This window comes from Capronia epimyces (assembly GCF_000585565.1).
Source record: "Capronia epimyces CBS 606.96 chromosome Unknown aczIQ-supercont1.2, whole genome shotgun sequence".
Lineage (NCBI taxonomy): Eukaryota > Fungi > Ascomycota > Eurotiomycetes > Chaetothyriales > Herpotrichiellaceae > Capronia > Capronia epimyces.
In genome coordinates this window covers 1,938,832-1,965,636 of record NW_006912905.1, presented here as the reverse complement: position 1 = coordinate 1,965,636, position 26,805 = coordinate 1,938,832, and the positions used below count along the sequence as shown (strand labels likewise).

At 53.1% G+C, this 26,805-nt stretch overlaps 4 protein-coding genes across 4 annotated transcripts; 2 read left to right on the top strand and 2 right to left on the bottom strand.

The window, feature by feature from the left end:
- Nucleotides 1-822: 822 nt before the first annotated feature.
- On the top strand, nucleotides 823-7,327 carry A1O3_02517 (uncharacterized protein; the record flags this gene model as incomplete). Its single annotated transcript, XM_007732657.1, has 6 exons — nucleotides 823-928; nucleotides 989-1,084; nucleotides 1,359-4,906; nucleotides 5,086-5,313; nucleotides 5,368-7,128; nucleotides 7,226-7,327. 6 exons carry the CDS (start codon nucleotides 823-825, stop codon nucleotides 7,325-7,327), a joined length of 5,841 nt encoding a protein of 1,946 aa, XP_007730847.1.
- An 8,074-nt stretch (nucleotides 7,328-15,401) lies between these two features.
- On the bottom strand, nucleotides 15,402-15,929 carry A1O3_02516 (uncharacterized protein; the record flags this gene model as incomplete). Its single annotated transcript, XM_007732656.1, has 3 exons — nucleotides 15,402-15,493; nucleotides 15,541-15,750; nucleotides 15,803-15,929. The coding sequence occupies 3 exons, from the start codon at nucleotides 15,927-15,929 to the stop codon at nucleotides 15,402-15,404; spliced, it is 429 nt and encodes a 142-aa protein (XP_007730846.1).
- Nucleotides 15,930-22,370: 6,441 nt separating this feature from the next.
- Nucleotides 22,371-24,470, bottom strand: A1O3_02515 (uncharacterized protein; the record flags this gene model as incomplete). Its single annotated transcript, XM_007732655.1, has 2 exons — nucleotides 22,371-23,854; nucleotides 23,909-24,470. The coding sequence occupies 2 exons, from the start codon at nucleotides 24,468-24,470 to the stop codon at nucleotides 22,371-22,373; spliced, it is 2,046 nt and encodes a 681-aa protein (XP_007730845.1).
- An 824-nt stretch (nucleotides 24,471-25,294) lies between these two features.
- A1O3_02514 (uncharacterized protein) lies at nucleotides 25,295-26,749 on the top strand (the record flags this gene model as incomplete). The annotated part of the gene is made up of 3 exons (XM_007732654.1): nucleotides 25,295-25,622; nucleotides 25,720-26,296; nucleotides 26,347-26,749. 3 exons carry the CDS (start codon nucleotides 25,295-25,297, stop codon nucleotides 26,747-26,749), a joined length of 1,308 nt encoding a protein of 435 aa, XP_007730844.1.
- Between the last annotated feature and the right edge of the window lie 56 nt (nucleotides 26,750-26,805).

Here is a 26,805-nt window from a genome sequence, read left to right as displayed (position 1 = left end):
ATGTGGTAAACAATACCTAGATAATCAGATCCCCTCGTGACGGCATTAACTTGGCCAGGAATGGACTGTGGTGCTACCTGTAGAAGGAGAGGTGACTGAGACGGCCTGTGACCGAGACGATAGCCCCGTCGCACAGTATCTCTCAAAGGTGCGCATTATGTGGTCTCCGACACGATATTGGTGTATGTGCTCTGTACACCTATAGGTACCAGGCAATATGGCACGAGTCATGGCAGGTGTCCTCAGTTGTCCTCAGGTGTCCTCAATTGTCCTCGATTGTCCTCTCGGAAAACCTGCCCCGTTCATACAAACGAGGACCGAAGCGAGAGGGCGGCGGCACCCGTCGCCGAAACGGGATGCCAGCGTGTCGCTCGCTACTTTAGCACCAGGCTAGTCCTAGAACAGTCGTAGCAGTTTTCCTAGCCTCTAAGCCCTTGGCAGACACTCAGTCCACAGCGCAGCGCAGTCAAGTCCTAGCTGGCAACTCCCTCAGGCTCATCATTAAATCGAGGCGCGTCCACCCTCGACCCAAGCTGGCCTTTATTTCAATCTTGTGGATGAGAGAGCCTTGTGTGCACGTTGGCGTCGAGTGTCCAGGCCTTGATTCACAAAGATCTCCGCAGGGAACTGCTGCCTGCTGCCTGCTGCCAACGCTGCCTGCGGTGCTTGCCCTCATCGACTCCGAGCCTCTCTTTCCAGCGCGTCACGAATTTCCTCCACCACATTTAGCAGAGTTTTGATTCTATCGCTCCTTCTCTTTCCATTCTTTGACACATTCCGGGGTTCGAGATTGCGCAACGACGCTCATCGATACCGGCCAGCATGTCGTTCGGCAGCGGGACCGGCTTTTCCTTTGGGTCCAACACCAACACTCCGAACGCTGGGTTTGGAGGTTTTGGCAACAACACCAACACCACCGCCAACACTGGTAAGTGAAACATGGATTCAGTTGTATTGACCAAGATTCTGATATATCGTCTTGGCTCAGGTTTCGGTTCCACGAGCAATACCGCAGGTGGATTTGGCTCGAGCACTGCTGCCTCCAACCCTTTCGGCGGTAGCACTTTCGGATCCAACACTGGAGGTGCGTGTCAACATTTTGTTTCCCCTCTGCACTGCCTTCGCTGCGCTACCACTTCACTTCCTTACGGACCTTGGTCACTTCCTCGCCCCTTCAACCTAGACCTTGCTCTTGACCATCCCCCTGCGTTCCCTGTCCGCGATGACTTTTGAAGGGGACTCGCGAGTTCGCCGTCGTCGTCTCCCACCACGCTTAGCCACTGCACGTCCTGCCTCGGCGCGCTCGATGTATCTCTCAACTATTCTCGAAACAGACGAACTGACGATGCCATCCGCAGGTTTTGGTAGTACCAACAACACCTCCAGCTCCCTCTTCGGAAACAAGCCCGCCGCGACTCCCTTCGGCGCCAGTTCTACAACTACAGGAGGTGGGCTCTTTGGTAGTTCTGCAAACACAAACACAGGTTTTGGAGCCTCGACAGGCGGTTTCGGCAGCACTAACAATGCGTTTGGAGGAACCAACCCTGGCAGCTCGACTTTCAGCTTCGGAAATGCGAACAAGCCTGCGTTCGGTTCCACTCCCAGCGCAACCCCTCTATTTGGTCAAGGCGGCGCGGGGACGACAGGGACGGCGTTTGGCACATCATCTGCCTTTGGTTCTGCCGGCACAGGCACTGCTCTGAGCAGCCAGCCAGTCCCTCCTCCGGATGGCACGGCGTCCACCCCCTTCGCCCCCACCATGGAGAAAGACGCCAACGGCTCGAGCAGCAGTTATCAGAGCATCAGCTTCATGCCGCCGTATCAGAAATACTCCTTCGAAGAACTGCGCTTGGCGGACTATAATGCTGGTCGCCGTTTCGGGACCTCTACGGGCCAGGCGGGCGGCTTTGGGTCTAACACGTTCGGCGGTTTCGGCTCGAATAACACTCCAGCCTTCGGTAGCAACGCTACCAATCCCGCCCCCAATTCCAATCCCTTTGGTGCTGCAACGACATCGCCGACAGGATTTGGTACACCATCCTCCACCACCACCGCCTTTGGAGGAGGAGGGCTGTTCGGAAATAAGCCGGCTGGAGGCGGCTTGTTCGGCCAGCAGTCTTCGGGCACGTCTTCTGGGGGATTGTTCGGGACGGCAAACAACTCTCCAAGTGCATTTGGAGGCGGCAATACCGGTTTCGGCTCCAACAATACTCTTTTTAACAACAACGCCAACCAGAAGCCAAGCCCGTTCGGCGGTGCCTCCACCACCCCTTCGTTCTCTTTCGGCAACAACAACACCACAAATGCAGGCACCGGCACCGGCACCGGTCTATTCAACAACAATACAAACACGAGTACCAATGCCTTTGGCGGAAACAATCAACAACAGACCGGTGGACTCTTCGGAACCCAGCAAAAATCCCTGTTTGGCAACACCACTGGAGCATTCGGTCAGTCGACGAGTCAAAGTCAACCATCGGGCGGGCTGTTCGGCAACACTAGCAATACAGGGGGTAATGCACCAGGTGGCGGTCTCTTCGGCAACACCAACACCGCCAACAACAATACCAACACTGGTGGAGGACTATTCGGAACAAACAATAACGCGGGAGGTTCTCTTTTTGGCAACAACGCCAACAGTGCTCAAAAGCCTGGTGGACTTTTCGGAGGAAGCACGTTTGGGAATACCAACACGGGAAACACCACCGGCGGTCTGTTTGGCAATACGGGCACAAGCAATCAACAGCAGGGAGGTCTGTTTGGCAACAATACCAACACTGGCAGCGGCTTTTCCTTCGGAAACACGGCCAACAAACCTGCCGGCACGTCCCTCTTCACGAACACAAACGCCAACCAACAGGGAGGTCTCGCGGGCTTGGGCGGTAATTTTGGGAGCAGTTTCGGTACTTCCCAGGCTGCTCAACAAGGCAACCTGCAGCAACCAGAAGTCAAGCACGCTTCTCTGAATGACCCCAATCCCTACGGTCAGACCTCCATCTGGACTGGCCTGCCGGTTCCCACGCCTGACAACTCCAAACCCATCTTCACTCCGCTATCGGCCACTCAGAAGTTGAAGGAGAGCCAGTCTAAACCCCCACCAAGCCTGCGACTCAATCAATCTCGCTACATGACGCCACCGCGACGTTCTGGCTACGGCTTCTCTTACTCTACATATGGCACGCCTAACAGCGCGGCTAGCACGCCGGGTGGAAACGGCTTAACCAGCAGTATGTATGGCAGTCGAAGTTTCAATGGCGGCAGCTTTGGTCGCTCCTTTGGCAAAAGTGCCTCTGCCAGCAATCTAAGATCGCAGTTCAACGGCGACAGCGAGAGCATCCTCAGTCCCAACGCGTTTACCGCCACCAACACGCGGTGGTCGAGTGGCAACATGCGCCGCCTGACCATTGACCGCAGCATCCGAAATGACCTTTTCAGTCGGCCGTCTCTACCGGCTTTGCCGACCAACGCCCCTGACAAGGTCGGCAACGGCGGCACCGAGCTTGCAGCCTCGGATGGGGAGCCGTCAGCCGAACCTATTAACAAGCTCAAGAAGCGTGTGAGCTTTGACAAGGAGGCCACAGGCGGTCAGACCACCTTGAATGGCAATTCTGGAGCTTTGGTGAGAACCGAGACGGACGGCGGAGAAACAGACGCCGGGACTCGTCGCGGGACTACGAATGGAACTGCTACGCCGGAAACGGAGCCTGTTGCCCGAGGCAATGAACTTGCCGTAGTCCCCGAAGATCGTGAATCCGACAATGTCGTCTCCAAGACGCCAGCGACCGTCCAGGCGAAGCCAGATCCGCAGCCGGGAGATTACTGGATGAAGCCATCACGCGCGGAACTGGGCAGGCTGCCACGTGAGAAGTTGCAGCAGTTTGTCGGATTCGAGGTTGGCCGCAAGGGATGTGGCAAAGTGGTCTTCAACGCTCCGGTTGACCTGACGGGTGTTCCTCTGGACGACCTCTTTGAGAAGATTGTCGAGATCCGTCTACGCTCGGTCACCGTGTACCCAGATGCAAGCACCAAACCCCCGGTGGGCAAGGGACTCAATGTTCCCTCCACGATCTCCATCGAGAACTCTTGGCCTCGCTCGCGCGGTCAACCTTCGTCGGCCACCAGCGGGCCCGTCTATGAGAAACATGTGAACCGACTCAAGAAGATGCACGGAACCGAATTCATCAACTATGAACCTTCAACAGGTGTCTGGACCTTCCGAGTGCCCCACTACACTCGCTACGGACTGGATTACGATGATGACGAGACTGAACTTGGCCAGAGCCAGCTTTCCGCCCCGCCCGACTCCCTTGGCGGATCCCGGTCTGGAAGCGCTTCGGTCATGGAGGTCGACAGTGAAGACCAGGATGATTACGAAGATGAAGAGAACGACACGTTTGCCTTCAAACAAAAGGTTGTTCCCGGTGGCTTTGGCCGGCGGTCGGCCATCGATTACGACGACGATGTTCCCTCGGCACAGACTGTTGAGGAAGAGGCCCACGACTCCGAGGTGGCCGGCTCATCCGAAGACGAAGCCTCGGACAACGAAGTCAGTATGGCTGGCTCTTTCCCCCCTCCCGGCGGCGCCCTGGCTCTCGACCTACAGAGCCCCAACAAGCCCATGCTCCGAGCCAGTCGTATGGGTACCCCTGGGAAGGCGCTCATCTCGCTTGAAGGTGATTGGGCCGAGCAACTGCAACGTACGATCAGCCCACGCAAGCAGAACCGCGACGCTCTGCGCGAGGTTCAGAGCAAAGTTCTCCTCGACCGCACTCACGAGCCGATCAAACCTGCGACCATCAACAAGCGGGAGTTTCGCACCAGCATCGACATCATGAACTCGTTGTTCAGCAGACATGAGGAAAGAATGGCGAAGGGAAGAAAGGCGCAGACCGGGCCGGACCTTGAGGTTTGAATTTCCCCTTCCCCTGTTTTGAGCACGAGAAACCTGCGCGACTGTTGGATGGGATCATGAATGTGCGACGGGAACGCCAGAATGTCACGAGTCCCAGGGTTCAGAGACTGGTCGCCATAGTATGCAGGTAGTTACTGAATGAAAGAAAATACTAAAGTTCTCTTTTTCTCTAGTTCCCTTATGCAAAGCGCGCGAAGATGCTCGACAATTACCAGATGTCCCAGGCCGACCAGGTCTGGCACTCGTCTTTCAAGCCTCATTTCACGCAGACCAATGAACTCACCTACATGTTGAAGGCTGGCGACGAATCCGAGCTTGGCCGGACCACGGTTGTACTGCTGGACAATCCGCACGGGAGCGTGACATTGACATCACTGGAAGGGAGAACCGAACCTGTACCTGTACGTCGGATATCTATCGGGGCCGTACAAGCCCACCACTGACTTGGTTCTCAGATTACGGTCGATGTCGAATCACTCCTCGGGAATACCCGGATCAACCTCGTCAACCATGTGCCTCTCGCCACCCACATTGCCGTTCCGTTTTCCCAATCGAAGGATCAGTTGATCCGACAACGTGGCAGCGGCGACGAGATTGATCTCTACGAGCTTGCACATGTCCTGTTCGACGATTACGAGGATGAATTTACCGTGGGACTCGGCCGTCAGCAGAAGCAGGAGTTCTCGGGCCGCATCCGCAAAGATCGCTTGTCGAGGTATCTGGCTTCGCTCATCTGGGCGAGGCACGGAGAGAAGATCAAGTCGGCCGAGAAACAGGGAGCCGCAGCCGCAGCGATACTGCATCTAACTGCCAAAAACGTCAAGGCAGCGTGCGACGCGCTGTCGGCAGAGAAGGACTTCCACCTCACTCTGCTGGTGGCGCAGATCGAGCAAGCTGACGACACCTTTCAGGACGACATTGCCGACCAGCTCGCCGCGTGGCGTCGGCAGGGCATCATTTCCGAAATCAGCGAAGAGATACGCGCTTTGTATGAACTCCTGTCCGGGAACACCTGCATCTCCGAGGGCAAGGCGAACGGTCCAGTGGAGAACCGCACGGCGACATTCGCCATCTCGGAGAAGTTCGGACTCGATTGGGTCCAGGCATTCTCTTTATGTCTGTGGTACGGCCGGCACAAGAACGGGGAGATTCAGGACGTGGTCGCAGACTTTCAAGAGAAGTTTGCGACGAAGCAGGAATCGGCCAGCCCGGTGGGAGAAGACGGCAATGAAGACCCTCTCTGGGTGCTGCTGAAGCTGTTTGCAAGCAAGACTAAGAGGAAGGTGCCCGACAAGGATGACCCCGTCTTCCCTCAGGCGCTGTCTTCGTTGTCGGGCCCGTGGGATAGCCAGAAGACGTTTCGCCTGCACCATGCCATCGCCGCCTCGATCCCGCGCATCACGGTGGACGAGGCCCAAGCAGATGATTTGGCAATGTCATTGGCGTTTGAGCGCGCAGCCCGCGGCGACATCCTCGGAGCCACCTGGGCTCTCTTGCACGTGGCCGACGCGGCGAAGCGCGAGTGGGTGGTCAGAGATTTGCTCACACGGCACGCCAAAGCGTTGCCCGAACCGCCCAGCAGCGACCAGCCAACCCAGACCCCTCTTTGGACGGCCCTGACCTCGTCACTAAGGGTGCCTAGCTCTTGGATCTGCCAGGCCAAGGCGCTCTATGCCCGGTCGTCGAACATGCCTCTCGCGGAGCTCAATCTTCTGATCCTCGCGGACGATTTCCCTGAAGCCCATGAATGTCTTGTGCGTCGCGTCGCTCCTCGCCTTGTTGTCGACGAGGATTGGGACACTCTCGCCACTGTGCTAGCCAAGTTTGGTGACAACCCCGAGGCCAAGGTTGATGCTGGCAGCGGTGGCAGTAGCGGTGGCGGTAGCGTCACAGATGTCGGGACGCAGTGGCAGGCCGGAGGGGGGGTCTATGCCGACTTTGTGTCGTTGATGGCGCTCATGGAGTCTCCTGCGTCTGGTCGAGGTCACTCCAGCAATGCAGAGACGGTTACCCGACGCACGTCACTTCTGGAACGCTTACAGACGACTTTGACAGGATTGAACACCCGACTCACTGGAGCCACTGCAAAGGCCCACGGCGACGGCTCACTGGACCAGGATAGAGAGAAATTGGAGGAGCGGGTGGCACTCTGCGAGATGGCCAGGGCCGTTGCTCGGGCATTGGAGCTGGAGCATGACCGAAGTGTGGGTGAAAAGGTATGTCTGCCACTACGTCCCGAGTTTTGTTCTTTTGGCCCCTGCCCTGCACTATGCCACATGGTCCAGTCACTAATCGGCTTGTGTTTCCGTCTAGAAATCGATCCTGGATCTTCCTCTCACTACGGATGCGAGATTGGCTCATGCTCGAGTCCTGGGAGTCGAATACTACCGCGGGGTCATGGCGATGGCACGTTGAGAAGCCGGGAAGACAGGTCGGGGATGGGGGATGTGACAACTCTACCCCTACTAATGATGATGGATGGTGGGCTGTGAGTGTATTGCATTGGTGTATTGCATTGCATGTATGAATACGGAGTCACCAACTCCCTCGACTACCTGGTCGCTGTGTACAGGTCAGGAGGGAGGCCCGGGGCCACTCGAATGATGAATGGAGAAGTGAATGTATTCCAACTTGTCCCTTGTTCCTTGTTCTTTGTTTCTTGTTTCTTGTTCCCTGTTCCCTGCCTTGCGTGTCCAGCTTGCAGGATTGTAGGCTTGTGAGGCTCGTCCACGAGGTCTCCAGGCAAAGAGGGTCGAGTGGGAGGGCAGTGGTGGCGGGCGAATCGGGGGTCTGTCTACTGTTGACTGTTGACTGTTGACTGTCTACTGTCTCCTGTCTCCTATCAGAATGCTCGCTGCTCGCTATTTATTGCCTGCCAACCTGCCCCGGCGATAGGGACCGCCAATGCCAGGCCATCCCTTCCCTTCCCTTTCAGAACTGATTCCCTCCCACCTTGGGTCGCGTTTTTCTTTGTCTAATTACTACAGTAAATTGGGATACCGCATGTAGTTACAGTATTTTGATTTGAGGATAAGGACTCGGTCCTGCGTATCACCTATCTATCTCTCCATCGATCCATCTCTCCAACTATCCAACTTCTCTCTCCTTGGTTGTCCCAGTCCAACAGCCCGATCGAGCTGGATTCAGTCAGTCAGTAGGAGGTAATCTAATCAGGACTACTGGCAGAATCGTACCACACCAGACCAACCACGTTCAAACTCACAGACTTCCAGGGAACCGAACCCTGTTGAATGTTGAATGGGAAACTGGGGTCCTTGGATCCTGGAAAAACCGGTTCTTTGTCTAGGAGCGTTTGTGTTTGTCATTCGTCGATCCATATCCCTATCCCTATCCCCAACACCAACCTCCAGCCTAAGCCTGAAGCCCCCAACGTCAACATCGGTCTGGTACTATCGCTTACATACATACACACACTTACGTACTCATACATATACTTCCCTGACACTTCCTGGCCCGACTGCTGTCCACCGGTGGGTCAGGTCAGGTCAGGTCAGGTCGGATCCAGATCCACAGTCAAAGTCAAAGTCAAAGTCAGAGTCAGACCTGTAAACGTGGCTTCAAAAATGTACTCTCGTGTAGGTACGGAGTACGGTGTACGGCGTACTCGTCTATGTTACGTGTAATTGGCTTGGTTGGATCTAGATAGATAGATAGATACCTGCTTACCTAGGTAGATACCTCCCTAGATACCTACCTCCCTAGATACCTACCTTCCTAGATACCTACCTCCCTAGATACCTACCTCCCTAGATACCTACCTCCCTAGATACCTACCTCCCTAGATACCTACCTCCCTAGATACCTACCCAGATACCTAACTAGATATAGATACCTAACTAGATACCTGCCTACCTACTTACCTACATATCCCAAGGGGGGTGGCCTGGCCAGCCCGGGCCACGTTGGGTTGGGTTGGGTCCCCTTGCCTCAACATGCTGACTTATAGTGCGGCATCTCATCTGTACAGTTGGGTTTCGTTAGTTCGTTCGTTCGTTCTTTCCTCGAATCACGAGCATCTAGGTACGGCCGGCTTGTCAGGGTCGGTTCGTCTTTTCGCTTGGATTTCCATTTGCCTTTGCAATTGTGCTTGTGATTGTGCTTTTGATTGTGACTGTGCTGGTTCTTGTGAGCGTGCTTGTGGTTGTGCTTTTACTTGAGCTTTTGCTTCCGACTGTGCTTGTGACTGTACTGGTTCTTGACTTTGACTTTGACTTTGCCCGGTTCGGTTGTGGGGTGTGGGCGGACACCGGAGCGTTCAACCACCGCTACCGCTGGTTCTGGCTCTGGCTCTGACCATGAGGGACTTTTGCCTTTTGCCTTTTGGGCGCGTGATATCCAGTCTCCGTGTCTAGTCTCTAGTTTCTAGTCTCCAGTCTCTCGTCTCTCGTCTCCAGTCTCTAGTCTCGTCTCCAGTCTCCAGTTTCCAGGATAGTGGATTCCACTTGTCTGGACAGTGTTTGCGTTAATCTAACAAAGACAACCTTGTTTCCGCCCCCTTAATTAAGTCAGAAGGTTCTAGGTTCTAGGTTCTAGGTTCTTTTGTGTCTCATTGTCTCACCGCCTCACTAATCTCATTACCTCAGGTTCAGGTTCAAGTTCAAGTTCGGTTGCGGGTTTGGACTGGGTCAGGGTCTCGAGATTGGAATGGAATTTGACTTGCGGGACCGAACGAACCGCCGCAGCCATGCATTGTATATACTGACTGGTTCGATTGGTTTGGATTGGGTTGTTTGGATTGGGTTGTTTGGATTGCCTCCCGGGGAACCCTTGAGGACCTTCACCTTCACTTTTATGCAAGCTCGGTTTTCGGTACGTGCGGTGACATGTGGCCCATTCAACCAGCAACCATCAACTACGGGTACGCATACCTATGCCTACTGATGGAATGGCCTCAAGGTATAGGATAAGATAGAATGGAATGGCCCCAAGGTATATGATAGATTGGAATGGCCCTTAAGGTATGGATAGATTCGAATGGCCTCAAGGTATAGGATAGGATAGAGTGGACTGGAATGGGCTGAACTGGAGGACTAGATAACAGAGTTTGACTTTTTTTTCTTTCCCCTTTCCCCTCTTCCTCGGTTTGGACTTGTGGTTGGGCTAAGGTTTATAGGTCAACGTTGTTGGAGTCGAGTTAGTGGTTGGCGGTTGGTGGATAGGATAGTGTTTCCATTCCATTATGGCTACTGGTGCTCACAAGCGAAGCCGGAACATGGCTCGCGTTTTGAAACCTAACATAACCTAACATAATGTATGCAATATGGAACAAAATCAAGTAACAACTGTCTGCTGTCTGCGCCTGATGGCTGATGGCTGATGCTTGATGTCTACTATCTACTAGCCGATACCTGGTGGCTGCTATCTGGTGACTGATGCTTGATGCTTGATGCTTAATACCTAGTTCCTGATGCTTGACACTTAATACCGAATACCTGATGCCTGATGCCTCCTGATAGTGTTAGTGTTAGTGTTATTGTCAGTGATAGTGTTGCCTTTGAACATGTGATATTGGTTGGTGGTCCGCCGAGCAGAATTCAGTTCAGTTCACGTCGAATCCCGCGCGGGCATATTAATGGGAGATATGGTAAGTTAGGGGTAGGACGACGATATAGATAGTATAGACACTGATGGGAGATATGGTAGTGTAGGGGCAGACGACGGTACAGATACAGATACAGATGAGAAGGGGAGAATGAAGTGAATCATTCGATCATGCGCGGCTCGTGTTCTAATTCTGAAAGGGGATATAAAAGCCACTGCACGCAGTAAGTAGTTCTATGGTGGTGCGGCTCGTGTTCAAAAGGGAACCATAAAAGCCACGCAGTATGTAAGTAGTAAGTAGTCTGTGGTGGTGGTGGTGGTAGTGGTGGTGGTAGATGACTCAAGCTTGAGCTCCAACCTCAGCCTTGGACTATCCGTAGACTCAGTCAGCCTTGTCGGTTCAGGGGCTGGGCGGGTCACGTGATCGGCATTGTGGTGGAAAATCACGACAAACTACGGAGTACGGAGTATACTGGCCTGTATGACCTCAATGTTGGATCTGGGTTCTTTGGGCAGAAACCAACGGCGACATTGACAATTGACCCTGGGTTTGGTTTGGTTTGATATTGCTTATTGCCCTGTAAACAAACAATAAGGAGACTCGATCTTGCAATCATCCATGTTTCTCAGATATAGACATGCCAGTCACAGATATGGTTGTAGCAGTAATATTGTGCCAGTGTTGACTCGAACCCTGCTTTCAATGACGCTGTAACGGTATCTGTTGCGGCACTGAATTTTGACATGTCCTCGAGAGTTGGGACCAGTGCTCTCTCTCTCTAACACACACACACACACACACACACACACACACTCTCTCTCTCTCTCTCTCTCTCTCTCTCTCTCTCTCTCTCTCTCTCTTAGTATGTGCCGGTTCCGCATAGCTTCTGAATCTTCACACATCTTCTCGAATGCTCACACGTCGGGGCGGCCACCAGACACCGTTGCTTATATTGTTCTCAGACTCTAGCTTCAAGCTGTCATCTGATCTTCTTTGCGTTGTCTGCATCGTGGTTTGCCACCGAGAGCGAGAACGAGAGCGAGGTTGGGATTCACGCCAGGCATGGAGCGTAGGCTGAGGCTGTAGCACTGGAAATATTAGACCGTTGCCCTCTCATTGCAGTGCTTGCTTACCTGGTTCACTATTCACACAACACAAGCCGTGTCGTTCTTGCTTGTATTTTTGTTCAGACCCTCTTGACTCGATGTATTCTGGAGAATAGAGGACTGTGGTCCGCCTCAGCGATCTCGGTCAAGGCTGTGTATTGTTTCCCAGGAAAATAAAGAATGTGTCTAGTTTTGAAGGCCTCGGCTGAACCATTCTCCTTTCAAACTTGATCTTTGACCCGGGCTCCGGCGTGGACCAAGTCTAGTGGGAAGTGTGCACCACCGTTGATACGTAGGCCTGAGTCCCGATTGTGGTGCCTCTCCTTGCGCGGCGGTTCGGGAATAGGTGCTGCGAAATTTTGGTAGATTCAGTCCGTCGGCTTATATCTGCAAGGGCACCAGTCATGTCGCAGTAGTCGAAAGAGAGATGCAGACCATGTTGCCTGAATAAGAATATAGACTGCATGGAGTGTGTCATCACAGTTTGTTTCAGGCCTCCAAGTATATGTGGAGTTGTATTGTACCCACCACACATGCTTGCCTTCAAGCACTCGATGTGCTGAGCTTGTTTGAAATTTGAACCCGGCGGCACCGACAAGCTGGGAATCCAAGGAAGTCAACGCACGGAATCGGCATCGATCTGGCAAGAAAGAAGGATTGATGTTGACGAGCAACCCCATTGTCGGGAATTTCGACTCTAGGGAGGCCGAGCCAATCCTCCTGACAAGGCTTGGGCGCAGGCAAGATAAAGGTAGGAAGATGTCGCCTCTTCATCCCAGCTCCATATATCTTGTAGCCAGCTTTGTTTCTTGTTCATTTTGTTGTCTGACCCTGGAGCTCAGGTTGAGATGATTTCAATATTGCCAGGGCAGACTATGTAAAGAAAAGTCGAATGCTGTGACCATAAAAGCCCTTCGGTCAATACGTGGCTGGATGCTTCTGTGAAAAAGTGAAACACCAACACAGGCATGCCTATGAGACGAATCACGATCAAGACCAAGCTATGTCGCCATTTGACCCGGCAGTTCGTGCCTTGAGATGTCCTGGATGGAGTCGGCAGTTCAACATGAGACTCACCGCTCTGACTAAAACCCCATCTTCTTGACAAGCTGTAGGGAGATTTCCTGCTGCGACGTGACTCCTTGTCTCCTTTCAGACTTATTCCACAAGGGATATCAGCGCTATCGAATGTCATGGCGGCGTCTAAGTTTCAGTGAATCTCTATCTCCCATGCAGACCTCACCCTTGCAAGGCATGCGTACCATTAAAGTTAACGTCAGACGCCTTAATCGAGACTGTCACTCCGATATAAAGTACGCCCAGACCCAGTTCGCCTTGTGAGAGCGGAGCCCAGCCTTCTCACGGCCGGTTGACCCAAGCATTCCGCCGGGCTAGTCTAAAGGTCCTTCTGGGTCCGGTGGCTCCGACACCCGTGTACGTTTCGAGCAAATTTACAGAGGACGCGAGTTTTCCATTCTTGTGTGATCGAGCTTCTCCTTCACCGGTCTGAATTGCCCGGCGTCAGGTGGCAGCTGTCATGGAGACGGGAGGATACTGTCAGCATATAGTATCCTGGATGGAGAAAGAAACCGAGTTAAATTCACTTCTAGAGCTCGGTGGTTGGGCAGATGATCCTGGATCTTGCTTGAGTGGAAGAGGAAGAGAGGGTGAGAGGGAGAGCGAGAGATGTGCCTTTGCCTTAGGCCTAGTCAAGGCTGGGGGCAGGATGCTTCGATTTGATACTGGATCAGGGACAGGATAGGCAGCTGGAACCCTCGTGAGCTCATGAGGCAAACATAAGGTCTCTTGGTGAGAAAGCTTGGATGTGGATGGCAGGACGTCGAGCATTTCAAATGGTATTTGTTTGGTAGCCCATTGGACGTAGGTGTTTACCATCTTCCCATCTTTGGTCCTTGAGTCAGCTGCGCTATGCGCCGTCTCTGTCGCCAGTCTCACCATCCTGTACCAGACATGGGCCTTGAAGTAGACTTTACGCCGCACGTTCCCTCCAACGTGAGCCGGACGCAGGCAAAGTCTCGCGCGCATGTCACCATCAGGAAGCCCACAGTTGTTGCGACAACCTTCGATCAAGATTTTCCTCCTACCAAAGATGGAGATGGAGCCGTGACTACTAGAATACTGCGCGGTTCTCGCTGCCTGCGCCTGATATGCACCTCCATCCGCCTTATTTAAAGCTGTCTGCTCCCTCGCGCCTGCAGTTTTCTCTTTTCTTTTTCTCGTCTTGTCCTCCCAGGAGCCGTTGACTATCAGGGCTGTCCCGACTCCTGGCTGTAGACACTAGATACGTCGATAGATCCAATCCCAAACTCGTCGTCGGCTACAAGTCGCGGTATTCGAGTTATTCAAATCAATTTTTCGAGTTACAGGCCAATTATTAACAGCTAGTCTAGGAAATTCGTTTTCGTGGCAACGACACCCTTCGTCAGAGCACACAGCAAGCTCTGTGGCATTCACCGCTCTCCTCCCTCCGGCTTTGCTGTTGCAGTTCTCCTCCTCCAGTCTCCTGAATGCTCGCGCGTTGAAAACAAGGAAAGAAATACCATCACAATGAGTTCCCAAAGTCAACGCCTCATTATGTTTTGTTCTGCGCCTCTCATGGTCAAGGCTGAGAGACAACCGATCAAGAGATGAATACGGCCCAAGACAGTACCATCTGCAAGAGACGACAGACACTGAGCACCTGATGTCGGCTACCACAAGCCAATTCTCCCTCCAATACCCGCAGCTTACTTCTCTCGGTCTAGAGGATCAGAAGTCAAGGTTTCCAAGATCACAGCTCTGTTGAACACCCAAGCGGTCACTGCACCCCAGCTCGTGCTATGATTCGGGGTTCTGAGGCGGCGGAGGCAGTCCTGGTGACCACTGGTTTGTTCCATCAGGTCCCATGGGGAAGAGGTCTTGATGGTAGTTTTGCTGTTGTTGGTCTTGGTAACCGATGTTCGTCCACTGGCAACTTGGAAGTATGTTCGAGTTTGATCCCATGGACGAATTTGATCCTCTTGATTCCATCGTCGAGTTTGATCCTCTTGATCTCATGGTCGACTTTGATCCCATGTTCAAGTTTGATCCCATGTTCGAGTTTGATCCCATATTCGAGTTTGATCCCATGGCAGTTGAACCTTGTATCTGGTACTGGGTTTGCGCCATCGTGGTAGCCCAAATCTGGTTCGATGAGACTGACTGATTGCCCGGCATTGGAAGCGTCATGGCGTTAGGGTATGTGAATGCCGTGTTGTCGGATGGCCCAGGTCCATACTCTCTGTTCAGATGCTCTCGGAGCCCCAACGCGCCAGGCCCGTGAAAGGAGAGACGATGAGAAATGTTTTCACCACCATGGACATAGACCGGTGCTTGTTGATGGCTGCGCACTGGGGGAGGCATCACGCCTGCGGATGGCGGAACAAGGTTGGCTGCCCAGAGCATTCTATGATCAGTCGCCCAGTCTGATTGCTGCGTCTTGCGTTTCCTGAGTTATGTTTGGTCAGTATTGGGGCGCGCACGTGGACAAAGAAAACTCACGCAGGTTCTTTGCGGATTCGCAGTTTGACTCCTGCGTCACTCAGAGCCTTGGACAGAACTGTCGACTCGCGAAGAGGAGAGGGGATTTTGGACGATTGAACTGGACTCATGTCAATACACCTCGAGCAACGTCCGCAGAGGCGTTCTTTTATGGCACGGAACATACTTTCAAAGGGTTTGGAATAAGCCGAGTTAAGCCGGGTTGCAACCATGCTTGACGGACTATTGACTTGTCAGGACGGAGATGACATTTGAAGACTGTCTTTTTTTTTAGAAAGACTTACCCTTGACGCATTTCGAAGACGGTGAATTTGAGACGAAAGTATCCGGGATATTTCACGTAGAGGTCGCCGAAAACGAAAACGCCGTGATCTGCGAACGTGAGTACACTTCCACAAAGTGGATAAAATCCCTCGCACCTCTGCTGTCATGCATTTTGACCTTGTGGAGCGATGATGTCAAAGTGCCAGTCAAGGTATCAGATTTTAGTGATTCGTGGTTTAGTGCTTCGATCTCGATGGTACAAAACCAGTAGGGGCTATGAAGGTAGGCCTTGGATGGATCGTTATCGTGGAGTATCAGTTCTACGACGCAAGGAGGGTCGAGCGGCCATTTGACGGCACCCCTGGCTAGATCTCCATCAGTATGGGTGCACAAGCTAAAGCGTGGGAGGTTCCATACCGTTCCGCCTGGGGGAGGAGAGTGCACGGCCATCGCTTGGCTGCTGGGCCACAATCAGGTCATAAGCAGCGCTGTTGTGCACAATTCCTGTCAGTTCGGCGGATCTCAAGGGAAGCAAGTTTTGCATTCTGGGAGCGAGAGTCGCAAGCGACAGACCTCTCAAGAGTGAGCTTTCTTTGGACCACGGCCTGGAGTGCGTCTGCACGCATGGAGACGGATGACCGTAATCAAAGATCGAGGGAACGGTATTGCGTAGTGCGTAGTGCGTAGCTTCTGACGAACGCGTGTTATCTGTAGTCTGTGTGCGAATAGACCAGATCGTGATACAGATGAACAGAGCACTCGGCAGTGAAGGAGCTCAGGCGACGGTATGCAGTGCTGAAGAACCGAACGATGTGAATCTGAAAGATAGACCGGTACAAGATGAAGCTATGGAGAGGTGAAAGAGGAAAAGGGAAATCTCGGGGATGCAGAGGACCTGTGGAAAGGTAGGAGCTACTGCAGTCTGCACGACCGGGCCAAAAAGTGTGCGATGGCCGGCGCTTGAGATTGGATGCCGATGGTCCAGCGAATAATGTGGTTGTTGAGGATGGGGGTGTCGTCTTGTTTCTTTTTCAGACAATCAGAGGCCTTTACCAGAAGCTCACAGGACCGAGGGTGTGGTTCGTGATGGGGCGCAGCCATACAGTGAAGAAGAACCCCTCGAAAAGGACAGAGTACCTCAGACTGCGACGGCTGGTGTGTGAACCGCGCTCGCTCCTCGTCCTGATAGGTCTACTGAAAGGGAGGCAGATGCTGGACGGTGACTGTTCACGGCCAGCAGCTCATCTCTTTTGATATCGGCTCGGTCGGGGCCTGGTCAAATACTCAGAAAGTCTATGTGGACCGTGAACACTGACACTGCTGCAGGCGGCACACTAGCATGGCGCTGCAAGCAACATTCGAGGCTGAGAGGGTGCGGTGGGCGGTGGGCGGCAGCTCGGAAAGTCGGGCCAAAGAAGCGATCAGAGTGATCTAATGGGCAGAGGGTAATCCTGCAACCTCAAAAGGGTCAAGTCCTTCGTCGAGACTCGCGAGGCTGTGTCGGGGATGTTGTGGATTGATTTCATCCCAGAGCCGGGATCATGGGAGAAGAAGACAGCCAATTCGAATTTGACAGTGCCTGAACAGGCTGGTTGGACAATGCCGGTCGATATAGGTGGAATTCTGGTCGGAGAGGGAATTGAGACCCGACAGATACACCACGCTCGCGGGCTGCTTTCGTTGGCACACTGGAGGTGAACACGAGGCCGAGAGAACGCTCTTGGAGGCGAGGCAACGGCGATGACAGGGCCCGGTGAGGTCGAGAGATGGGTGCGTCGCAGGCCGATGTGAGCGTGAGCGTGAGCATAAGTCTTTGGCGTGTCGTCGTGTGTCGTGTGTCCGTCGGTCGCTCACTTGGTCACCTGGGGTTGAGTTGCATTCGCAACACGCAGCTAGTAGTTTACGGATTCGCGACCCTTCGCTCATCCACCTTCCTGCTCGATCTGCTCCCTTCGAATCCTCTATCGTGATGTGGTTGCCACGGTCGCTGCAACTGTTCCGAGTATCCTCCAGTCCTCACGTCCCGGGAGAGCGAACACCTCGTCGCAAGTTACACCCTTGTCCTCTCACGCAAGAGCGAGCACTCTCACTGCACAACCTACGCAGCCGGGTCGGTCAGCCTCGATAAGACGAACACGAGGGCAGCTGGATTGAAGGGTTCGACGAGAAGATTCTGCCCGTGAGCACACTGCACCGAAATATCGTCTGCAGGTTTGGAGGGCAGCCAGATTATAGAGCTTCATTATAGAGACTGCCGCAGGAGGGAAACACGAGCCACGAGTGTGATAGGGAGGGATGACAGGAAAGACTGAATCTGACTTACAGATGACAGCGACTAATAACCAGACTTTTTGGTCGTCTTAATGCGGTCTGCAATCACGCCCATACATGCACCATGCCAAACGTTGATTGACATCTCCAAGAACCTGGCATGACGCTCAACTAGCGGCATGCAATTCGGAGCCGGACGATCGAGCGTCAGCCTCAACCTCGTGTTGCCGACCTTTGTGCGCAGTTTCCTTCCAATTGCAACCGGTGGCACAGTCAATGCCCTAACCTGGCGTGCGCTCGTGTGTAGGGACCGATCGAACGAGACATCTTCCGAATCCATCAACCCAGCTAGGAAACCCTACAGGGGTCTTCACGCTAATGGAGAGCGTGCGGCATCGAAAGAGGCTAGCTGAAGGTGCGAGGCTGCAGGACAGTCCATAGGCTCGGGCCCCTACGAGACGGGGGAGGAACGAGATACCCCTGGGGTCTGGACCCTGGGTTTACGAGGCCCTGGCCTCACCCGTCGGATAGTATGTTGTCGCAGGCCGTCGTGCTACCGTGCTTATAGGATCGAGTCTAGCGACAGGAGCCTCGTGTTGCATAGGCTGTTAGTACCCAGGGTGCTGGAAGGACGAAAGATTGGCGGTCAACACAGCTAGGGGCCAAAGACCAATCTATGCGGCAGGCAAAAAGCGGAGCCATGTCGACATACATCGGGGAATCCACCGGTTCACTCTACGGAGTACCATGATCAGACCACTCCATGCGAGTGTGTCGAGTGCCAGCCAGGTGTCTTCAGGTTTGGAGTGGTGACAGCGCTCGGCCTGCGACCACGCTGATTGGATGCCCCCAAGCCGGGATGATGTTCCAGTCACCAAAAGTGCAAGGGAAGAGTGGCTTGTGGAAAGCTCCTTAGCACAGCGCTTGTTTGCTTTGACTGGTCATATTGACATTTTCCGCCTTCAGATCTGCCAGTCAAACCCCAATACTGCAAATCCTGAGTTTGAAAGTCAATCGCCAGTGCCAGCCGCTTCACCACCTCCAGGGGGATTACCGCTGGCGCAGACGCAAAACGGCTGCAATATCAGCACACCCTGCCCAAATTGCCCGTTCCTAGGGGTTAGGTGCGGCATGGTCAAGACTCCAAATTGCTCCGACGTCCAGCCATGCAGATTAGGATCAGAACAAGCCCCCGAGTGAATCAATTCCCCAGGACAACCACCTCACGACGAGAGCAGGTTCAACAACAATCATGGCGACAATGAATGGCATTTGGAACCTACATGTTTTTGGTACACCTAGTGTCCGCACGCGACGCCAACAAGCCCGGGCGTGGATGCCATGTTGATACCTGTCCCGTGTCTCTCCTTTAACAAACCGCAAAGACCCCAAATCGAAAGTGGAGTGGACCATTTCTGTCTCAGCCGCTGCCACGAGAAGCCAGGGCTCTGACCCCTGTCACCGGCACTCGGCAGTACGGAGTATCAATTGGCCTCCGACCCCAAACAACGAGATCTTCCCCACCAGCAAACCTCGATCGGTCAGGCGTGAACGAGCACTCGGGTGCAGTTCGTCAGAAGAGGTACTACTTGTGCTACATGTATCCTCCGGGTTTGGTCTTCCAACAGACATCAGCCAGGGCGGGGCGTTTCCCCTTTTGTCTGCCTCGTGGCTCTCAATCGAGACCGGCGTGAAACGACGTTGCCAGTGAGACCTCGGCTTCACCTACCTATGTGGTACTGGCACACTTTCCTGCCGCGTGCAAATTTCTTGGCTTTGGGCTAATAATGACTTAGTTAACCATGTTACGAGAAGGTATAGGGTCATTCATTCACGTCCGCCGACCCTGAGACCTGTCGGGGCCGCGCGGCAGGGCTGGTACTCTTGTTGAAATGTCCCTACAATGCTATATGTAGGCGCAGAATACAACCTGCTCGGGAAGTACACTATAGGCCCGCCCAAGCGCGTCATTGCCATATTCAGTTACGACCAAAGACAGGGCGTTGCTAGTGCTCAAGTGCACATTGCAACTCGTCGTCGATTCCTGTGTCTAATAGACGTCGACGAGAGTGGTTGCGACAGCAAGCCCTACCCAGTTGTGGCTAATGACCTTTGTCTGTACCCGGAGTCTGGACCAACTACGGAGGTGCCGCCATCGCCCGTTGCAGACCTCGACGTGCTCAACACCATCTCGGCCTCAAAGCATCGCTCTGTACGGAGTACACTTGCACAAACAAATCTTAACTAGGAAGGTTTATGCTTTGCAGCGGGTTATTGTGCCAGCCAGCTGGGTCGTCACCATATGCAGCCTGGCCCCACGGTCATCCTTGCGCCATCTCGATTTGGCGTCAAAATGCTCCCGAGATCGGGAGGCCCGTCTTTCCCAAATAGTGCATTGGATTGAGATTGAGAGCCCCAGCCTCATAATGGGGGAGTAGCAGGGGCAAGCATGCGTCAGTCTCAAGTCTCTGGTCTCTCCACACAGAGACAGCACGTGGCTACAAGGATCACTCCAGGTGGGACATGTCCCTAGTATGTGTACTCCGTACGGCTCGTCGGATCTAGCCTGACATGTTTGTCTGTATGTAGTGATGCCGTGCTTATGCTTGTTTGCTGACAAGGGCATAGGCCACGATGTGGGCGCCGAGGACTTGCAGAGCATCCTGACTCTTCTTTCGGTGTCCATCCCACTTTCAGGCCTGTGTGACTGGTTGGAATTGTCCTCATCATCTCGACACGCCCCCCGGCGTGGGCATGAACAAAAATTATGGTACGTCTGCGCAGCAGATACGTACAACGCAGCCTCAGACCTGACCGAGGCAGGAGTGTCCCCCTGGAGAAGAGAGTGTTATACAAACAAATGTCTGTTCCTCCCCTCGTCAACCGACCTCGCATAGTAATATACTCCGCCTGTTGATCCCTATCTTTCTCCTGGTGTGGGTTTGTATCAACTGAGTCAGACGACACCGACACCGGGCCACTTTAGTTTTTGAAGCAACACTGCCCTACCTTCCCTCCGCCGGCGCTACGAGGCTGAACTACCGTCAGAAAGGGTAGGCTTGGGCCTTAGGCCTATCTCCTCGCTGGCAATATATAGTGTTCTGGACAGAGGACAGAACTAAACAACCCATATTGCCTTCAGTGGACTTGTCAAGATTGCCAGGGCCGGGATGACGGAATCTCGCTGACGGCTCACGACCTAGTGTTATTTTCACTCTAAATCAGGCTTTTGCATTGCACCAATCCTTTCATTGCTGCACTCTGTCGAATCTGATTCCTGCTTGACGCAACCTAGTTCGTCCTTGTAATGGGGAGAAAGACTGTAAACTCGAGACTTGACGCTGTTGACGTGTATCGTGTATCCAACCCCTGCACCAGATCCCTATTTCCTTTTTCCCCGATCGATTTTTTTCTTTTCCTTCAATCGAATTGTTGGTATATATACTCCGTACACACAGTTGTTCAGTCTGCAGGACCGGACAGAGCAAGAGACCCTGCCTGGTCCCCACACAGTACATGTACACAGGACCTTACTTACTAGGAAGGTACTTGAGTAATTACATGCTTAGTATTACCACAAGTACCTAAAGTACATACATGTACATCTAACGTGCAGCGCCAGTGCCGGTGCCAGTGCCGGTGCCGGTGCTGCTGGTGCCGTGCCAAGTCTCCCTGTTGATTTCGGCGAGGCCGAAGCAAGGGCGGGGGTGGGGTGTGGAAACTCGCGGTTCCGTCCCAGTTGCGTTCCTATGTACGTATGTACTACGTATTAGGTACCTAGCTAAGGTAAGTAAGAGATTTCGAATGAAAGCTGGGTCGGACGTGACGGACCATCAGTCAATCTACTCAATCTACTCAATCTACTCAACTCAGCCCCACTTCCGAGAGGGAGCGGGACCGGAGAAGACCAAAAATACTGTACATGTACGTACTGTACATACATACCTAGGTAGGTAGTAGACCGGGCCTAAGGCGGGCGGGCCGACGACAGACAGAATTGCAGGAAGAGAAGATTGAAGGGGAAAAAAAAAAAGAAACTAGAGGCAAAGGCAAAGGAGAAGGCAAAGGAGAAGGTGAAGGAGAAGGCGAAGGAGAGATGTGCAGTCGGCGACCAATGTCTTAAACTTAGGTACCTGATTATGTGGCGTCCTACCCGACATCAATGTCTCTGTACTGTGTCTCTGCGTCTCTGCTCTGAACCGCCCTCTCCTGGAGCCTGAGCCTAGGGCCTCAGGCTAGGAGGTGTCTTGCAGGGAGCCTGAGGCCACTGACATCTTTTGGAATGTGGGAAATCTAGGTAGGGTAGGTAGGTAGGTAGCTAAAGCTACCGAGATAGTGGTTGTAGTAGTCTACTGCGGAAACGAAGCTGCCGGGAGAGAAACTCATGGTGCCTGAAGAGCACTTTCATCAACTACCTGGTGCTTCTACCCAAACCAGCCTTCCCAGGGTCTACAAACAGTTGGGAGTGGCTTGTGGTCCCTGAGGGAATATATCGATCCAAGAAAATATCAAGCCCACCTTCATCTTTTCTCCCAAATCGCGAACACCAACTATCATCCGCTGATGGCCATCCTTCTCAGATCGACACATGCTACCCCGTGATATCGAGCAGTATGAAAGGAACGCCGTGATAGGAAACGCTTTACCCTTTCCCTTCTCGATAGTTGGATAGGCCCTGGCATGGACAGGACAACCTCTGAATGAGCTGTAATCTTCACCGGTAGCGTCTTGGTGGCCACCCCCTTAAGGTTGTCACACTAGCGGTGCTTTTAAAGAGCCCCTGGCGGATTTGCTCCTCAAATTGCTCCTTATCTTGGGCACGGGCTAGCTCCAGCCTCCCATCCGTGTTGCTCAACCCCCCAAGGACCTGCTGCAAAAGCGCCATCAACTGATCCAAGCCAGATTGCTCAGACAGTTGGTAGGCCATGTTGAGGGTGTTCTTGGCATTCTTGACATCTGCCCTATGGCGTAGCAGTCGACTTCTGGATTCATGAAGCTTCGCAAGTATTTGGTCCGTGGGAAGCTGTACAATGTCGGACAACAGCCCCTTCGTGCGGGTGAGCGTTGGATTAGGTCTGCCAAACCGCCCTTGTTTCTTTCGGATCTCTTGGTCGATGGAGGTTTGAGATTTGTGAGCAAGATCTCTGATTCGATGTCCGTGATCCGAGGTTTCTTGCAGGACAACTCGACACTTGTCGATCTCGGTAATCAAGAGAACAAGTTTGTCATCCAACAGCAGCAGTAGGACCGTAAGTATATCATCGATACGGCGGAGCTTCTTCGCCGGCGAAGTCCACCATCCAAATTCCGTCTCCATGACGTCGCGCAACCTGCGGTGTACTCCTTGGAAGTTGATGATCATAATTTTGAGTATACCATCGGTAGTGAGCGTGATGTCGAACATGCAGTCAGCACTATCTTCAAGACCCCGATCATATCCATGAATGTGTATGAGGAGCCGATTCTTTTCATCAAAAGGGACTCGATCAAACTCAATAAACTTTCCGTTCTGACTAAGCGGGATCGTGGCTAGCTGGAAGGAGTGGATATGTGGCATGAGAACCTCCGCTACAGCGGCCCAGTGTCCCATTTCGTCGGAGGTCCGGTTCAGCGCATCGAGTATCTCTGTGCCATTTGAGGCGAATGCCGGTGGACAGAAGAGCCGCAGCGACGATGGGAGCCACATACCGAAAATGCTTGTACAGAGGAAAGAGCCACTCAGTGTCGAGGTTGTCGTGTTGTAGCTGGGCATCCAGTGGGCAGCGTATTGAACAATCGACCCCTTGGCTCCATCGGCTCTTTGGTACAGCGCCCCAGTAAACTTGGCAGTAGTCTCGAAGCTCCAATGGATGGCTCCTACCAAGCATATCAAGGAGTCCCTCGTAGCGTTGGAGATTGATGTGCAGTAGTACTCGAAGCGCCATAGGATGAGCACCACGGTAATCAACATCAACATCAACATCGCAAACGGTGGGAAATATGGACTGAGGACGATCTTTTCCGCAGCAGTGATGGGGATGTTGACTAGTCGACCTACCACCGCTTGCTGTCTATTCTTCGGGAGCCGAGGTTCAGTGTCGTGATCTTCGACATATCTAGTGTTTTGGAAGCGCGACGATTTCGGTTTGGCGGAGGTGTCGGCATTGGGGCTGGTTGTGTTCGATGGGCTTGGGATCAGGAAATCAGAGTCGTCACTCTCTACCTACGGTATTAGTTGGATGTACCACTTGGGCACGTGTAGAGTGCTCGTACCTTGGTCGCTGCGGCTGCTTGTGACGACGGCAGGCCGAGCACGCTGCGTCAAGAAACGCCGAATCGAGCTGAGAGGAGCATCACTTGTGTCGTAGAGGATTAGATCGCGTGACTGCTCTACTGTTGCCGGCTCTGGACGGCCCACAGATTGATCTGGCTGGACACTCTTTGGACCGGTAGGTTCCACTGAGTGCGCTCGATTTAGGGCGACGATTGCAGCAGTGGACTCAATGATTTCGTCGTCAATCTTCTCAACGTCAAGAGTATTCTCGTCAACAGAATTCTCGTCAACGGTATTCTCGTCATCGGTACTCTCGTCAACAGTACTCTCGTCAACAGTACTCTCAACAACAGTACTCTCGTCGTCGGTGATCTCGTCAACAGTATTCTCGCCGACAATGTTCTCGTCCAGGCCTGGCGGTATGAGGGGCGAGGGCTGCTGTGGATTGATTTGGTAGGAGGTGGGAGAGTTGGTTGCGGTGACGTGGGGTTGAAGGGGCCCGCAATCTTTGGGCTCTCTGCGTGTCTTCAGTCTCTTTAGTTCCGGAGCAGGCTTAGCCATGGTGGCAGACGGTTGATGATATCTTCCTGTCTCCTAAGCTTAGGGTAAGAGCAACGATGGACATGAAGAGAGGAAGAGGACACCTAGACATCGTCTCCGTTAAATATCGACAACATTCCATCTCTCAGAGCGGGGATCAAACAAAGAAAATTGGTAGTCTGAACCCGGAATTCACAAACCAACCGACCCCTATCTGAAATTGGTCATCTCTACACAGCAGGACCGATGCGTGTTATCATGCTCGTCGAGCGTTGCGGAATCAACTGGGTCTTTCCTGCTCAAGGCCATAAGCAAGATCGCCGATGGCTTAGTCTGTTGTGCTCGTGGAGATTCAAGATGAGAGGCTTCCCACGTGCTGGTGTAGAGGGCGGCCGGGGCCATTGGCGAGTTCAAGGCCTCTTTCTGATATTTGGATCTTCACCCCATACTGTAGGATTTCAATAAACATACTAGGTACTATATGTCGCAGGGACAAGTTCAGAAACGACGTACGGATACTGTTTTGCATTCCAAATGCAGTGGCTTGACCCAGCGCCAAGCCTTAGCATCAAGGGGGCGACTAGCACCAGCACTAGTGATGCTAATGCTACTAGATACCAGCTAACTACATGTAGTTCAACACTAGTGGAACTAATGGTACTAAAACCGTCAGGGCCAAGCATGGCCTTGGACCTTCTGAACAACTTCATTGAACTGACCCCAACAACACTACAACGCTCTCCGGACCAGAAAACATTTGCAACTCAGCGACAACATCGTCCTCTGTACTGAGCGCGCTTGCTGCATGCTACCACAGCTCCCTTGTGCTGTCGGGGCCTTCTAGGATGGCATCAGTCTTGTCTTCGAGGATAGTCCATAACCACCCACTCATTGGACTCTTTGTGATATTCCTCGCTTGGAAACTATGCATTCTTCTGATCACATTGGCCAGCCCTGGTCCGGGATATGACACGTCTACAAGCCTCCTTTTCGGCCATCAAGACTCTCGACACGCTACCTCTGGAACTCCTAGCTTTATGGCGAATCGGTGGTTCAATTTCGTCAGATGGGACGCTATCTACTTTACCCACATGTCGGAGCAAGGACATGTGTATGAGCAGGAATGGGCCTTCGGGATGGGCATCTCCACAACAATATCATGGGTCGCCGCACGTAGGATGACCCTCACCCCTTCTGGAATAGTGACTGAGAAGACCAGTTTTTTCGAACATGTTCAGCTTTGTTAGTGAGCCATCCTCAACCCTCGCAGCCGGTCTCGCTTTGTCACACTTGGCCCATTGGCTATCCGTTCGTCAACTCTTTGCGCTTGCCACGAGTCTCCATGGCGGAGAGGAGCTTTCACCGTCGCTGGGCCCGTTCTATGCTGCAGCACTTCACATATTTTCTCCCGCCGGAGTGTTTCTCTCCGCTCCGTACACCGAAAGTTTGTTTGCATTTCTTTCCATATCTGGCTTTCTGGGATATGTCCGAGCTGCAAGCCATTTTACACGTGACGGCCTGGTTCCTGGCTGCATTAACATGACGGGTGCAGCGATAGCTTTTGGCATGGCAACCTTTGTCAGGAGCAACGGCATACTTGCGGGAATACCATTCCTTCTCGAAGCGAGTGCAACTGCACACGCAATTCTCCGCCAAGGTGTATCGTTGCCTCGAGTCAGCTGGCTTGCCTCAGCCGGCTTGGGGGGTCTACTGGTGGCAGCCGGGATGGCGATACCACAAATCATCGCATACTACGAGTACTGTGATGGGCGAGAGCCTGGAGCCAGGAGGCCATGGTGTGAATCTATATTCCCGTCGATCTTCACATGGGTCCAGTCTCACTATTGGTACGTCTTGCGGGTGTATGCCGGCGCGAAAATGCTGATAGCAAATGCAGGAACGTTGGTCCATTCCGGTATTGGACGCTTTCGAATCTTCCCCTGTTCTTGCTTGCGGCACCCGCGCTCTGGCTCCTCTTCTACTCTGCAATAGATGTTCTCCACGATCCGGCATCCCTTGTGGCAACTTCCTCAAAAATCCCGTCTCGGATCGTAACAACGCAGCAAAAGAGAACTATCATAAGCCTGGCAGTACCGCAACTGGCGCTCGCAGTCCTTGCATTGACGAGTTATCATGTGCAGATCATCACGAGGATATCATCGGGATATCCGCTGTGGTATTTGTGGCTGGCGGCTAAAATCCAGGGAAACCCAAAGCGTACGGTGCCCATCATCCGCTGGATGGTGGTTTATGCATTGATCCAGGCTGGCTTATACGCATCATTCTTACCACCGGCCTGAAGACTAGCTTTTTCTATCATCCCTCAAATAGGCAGGCGCTCGATACCATGCCATCG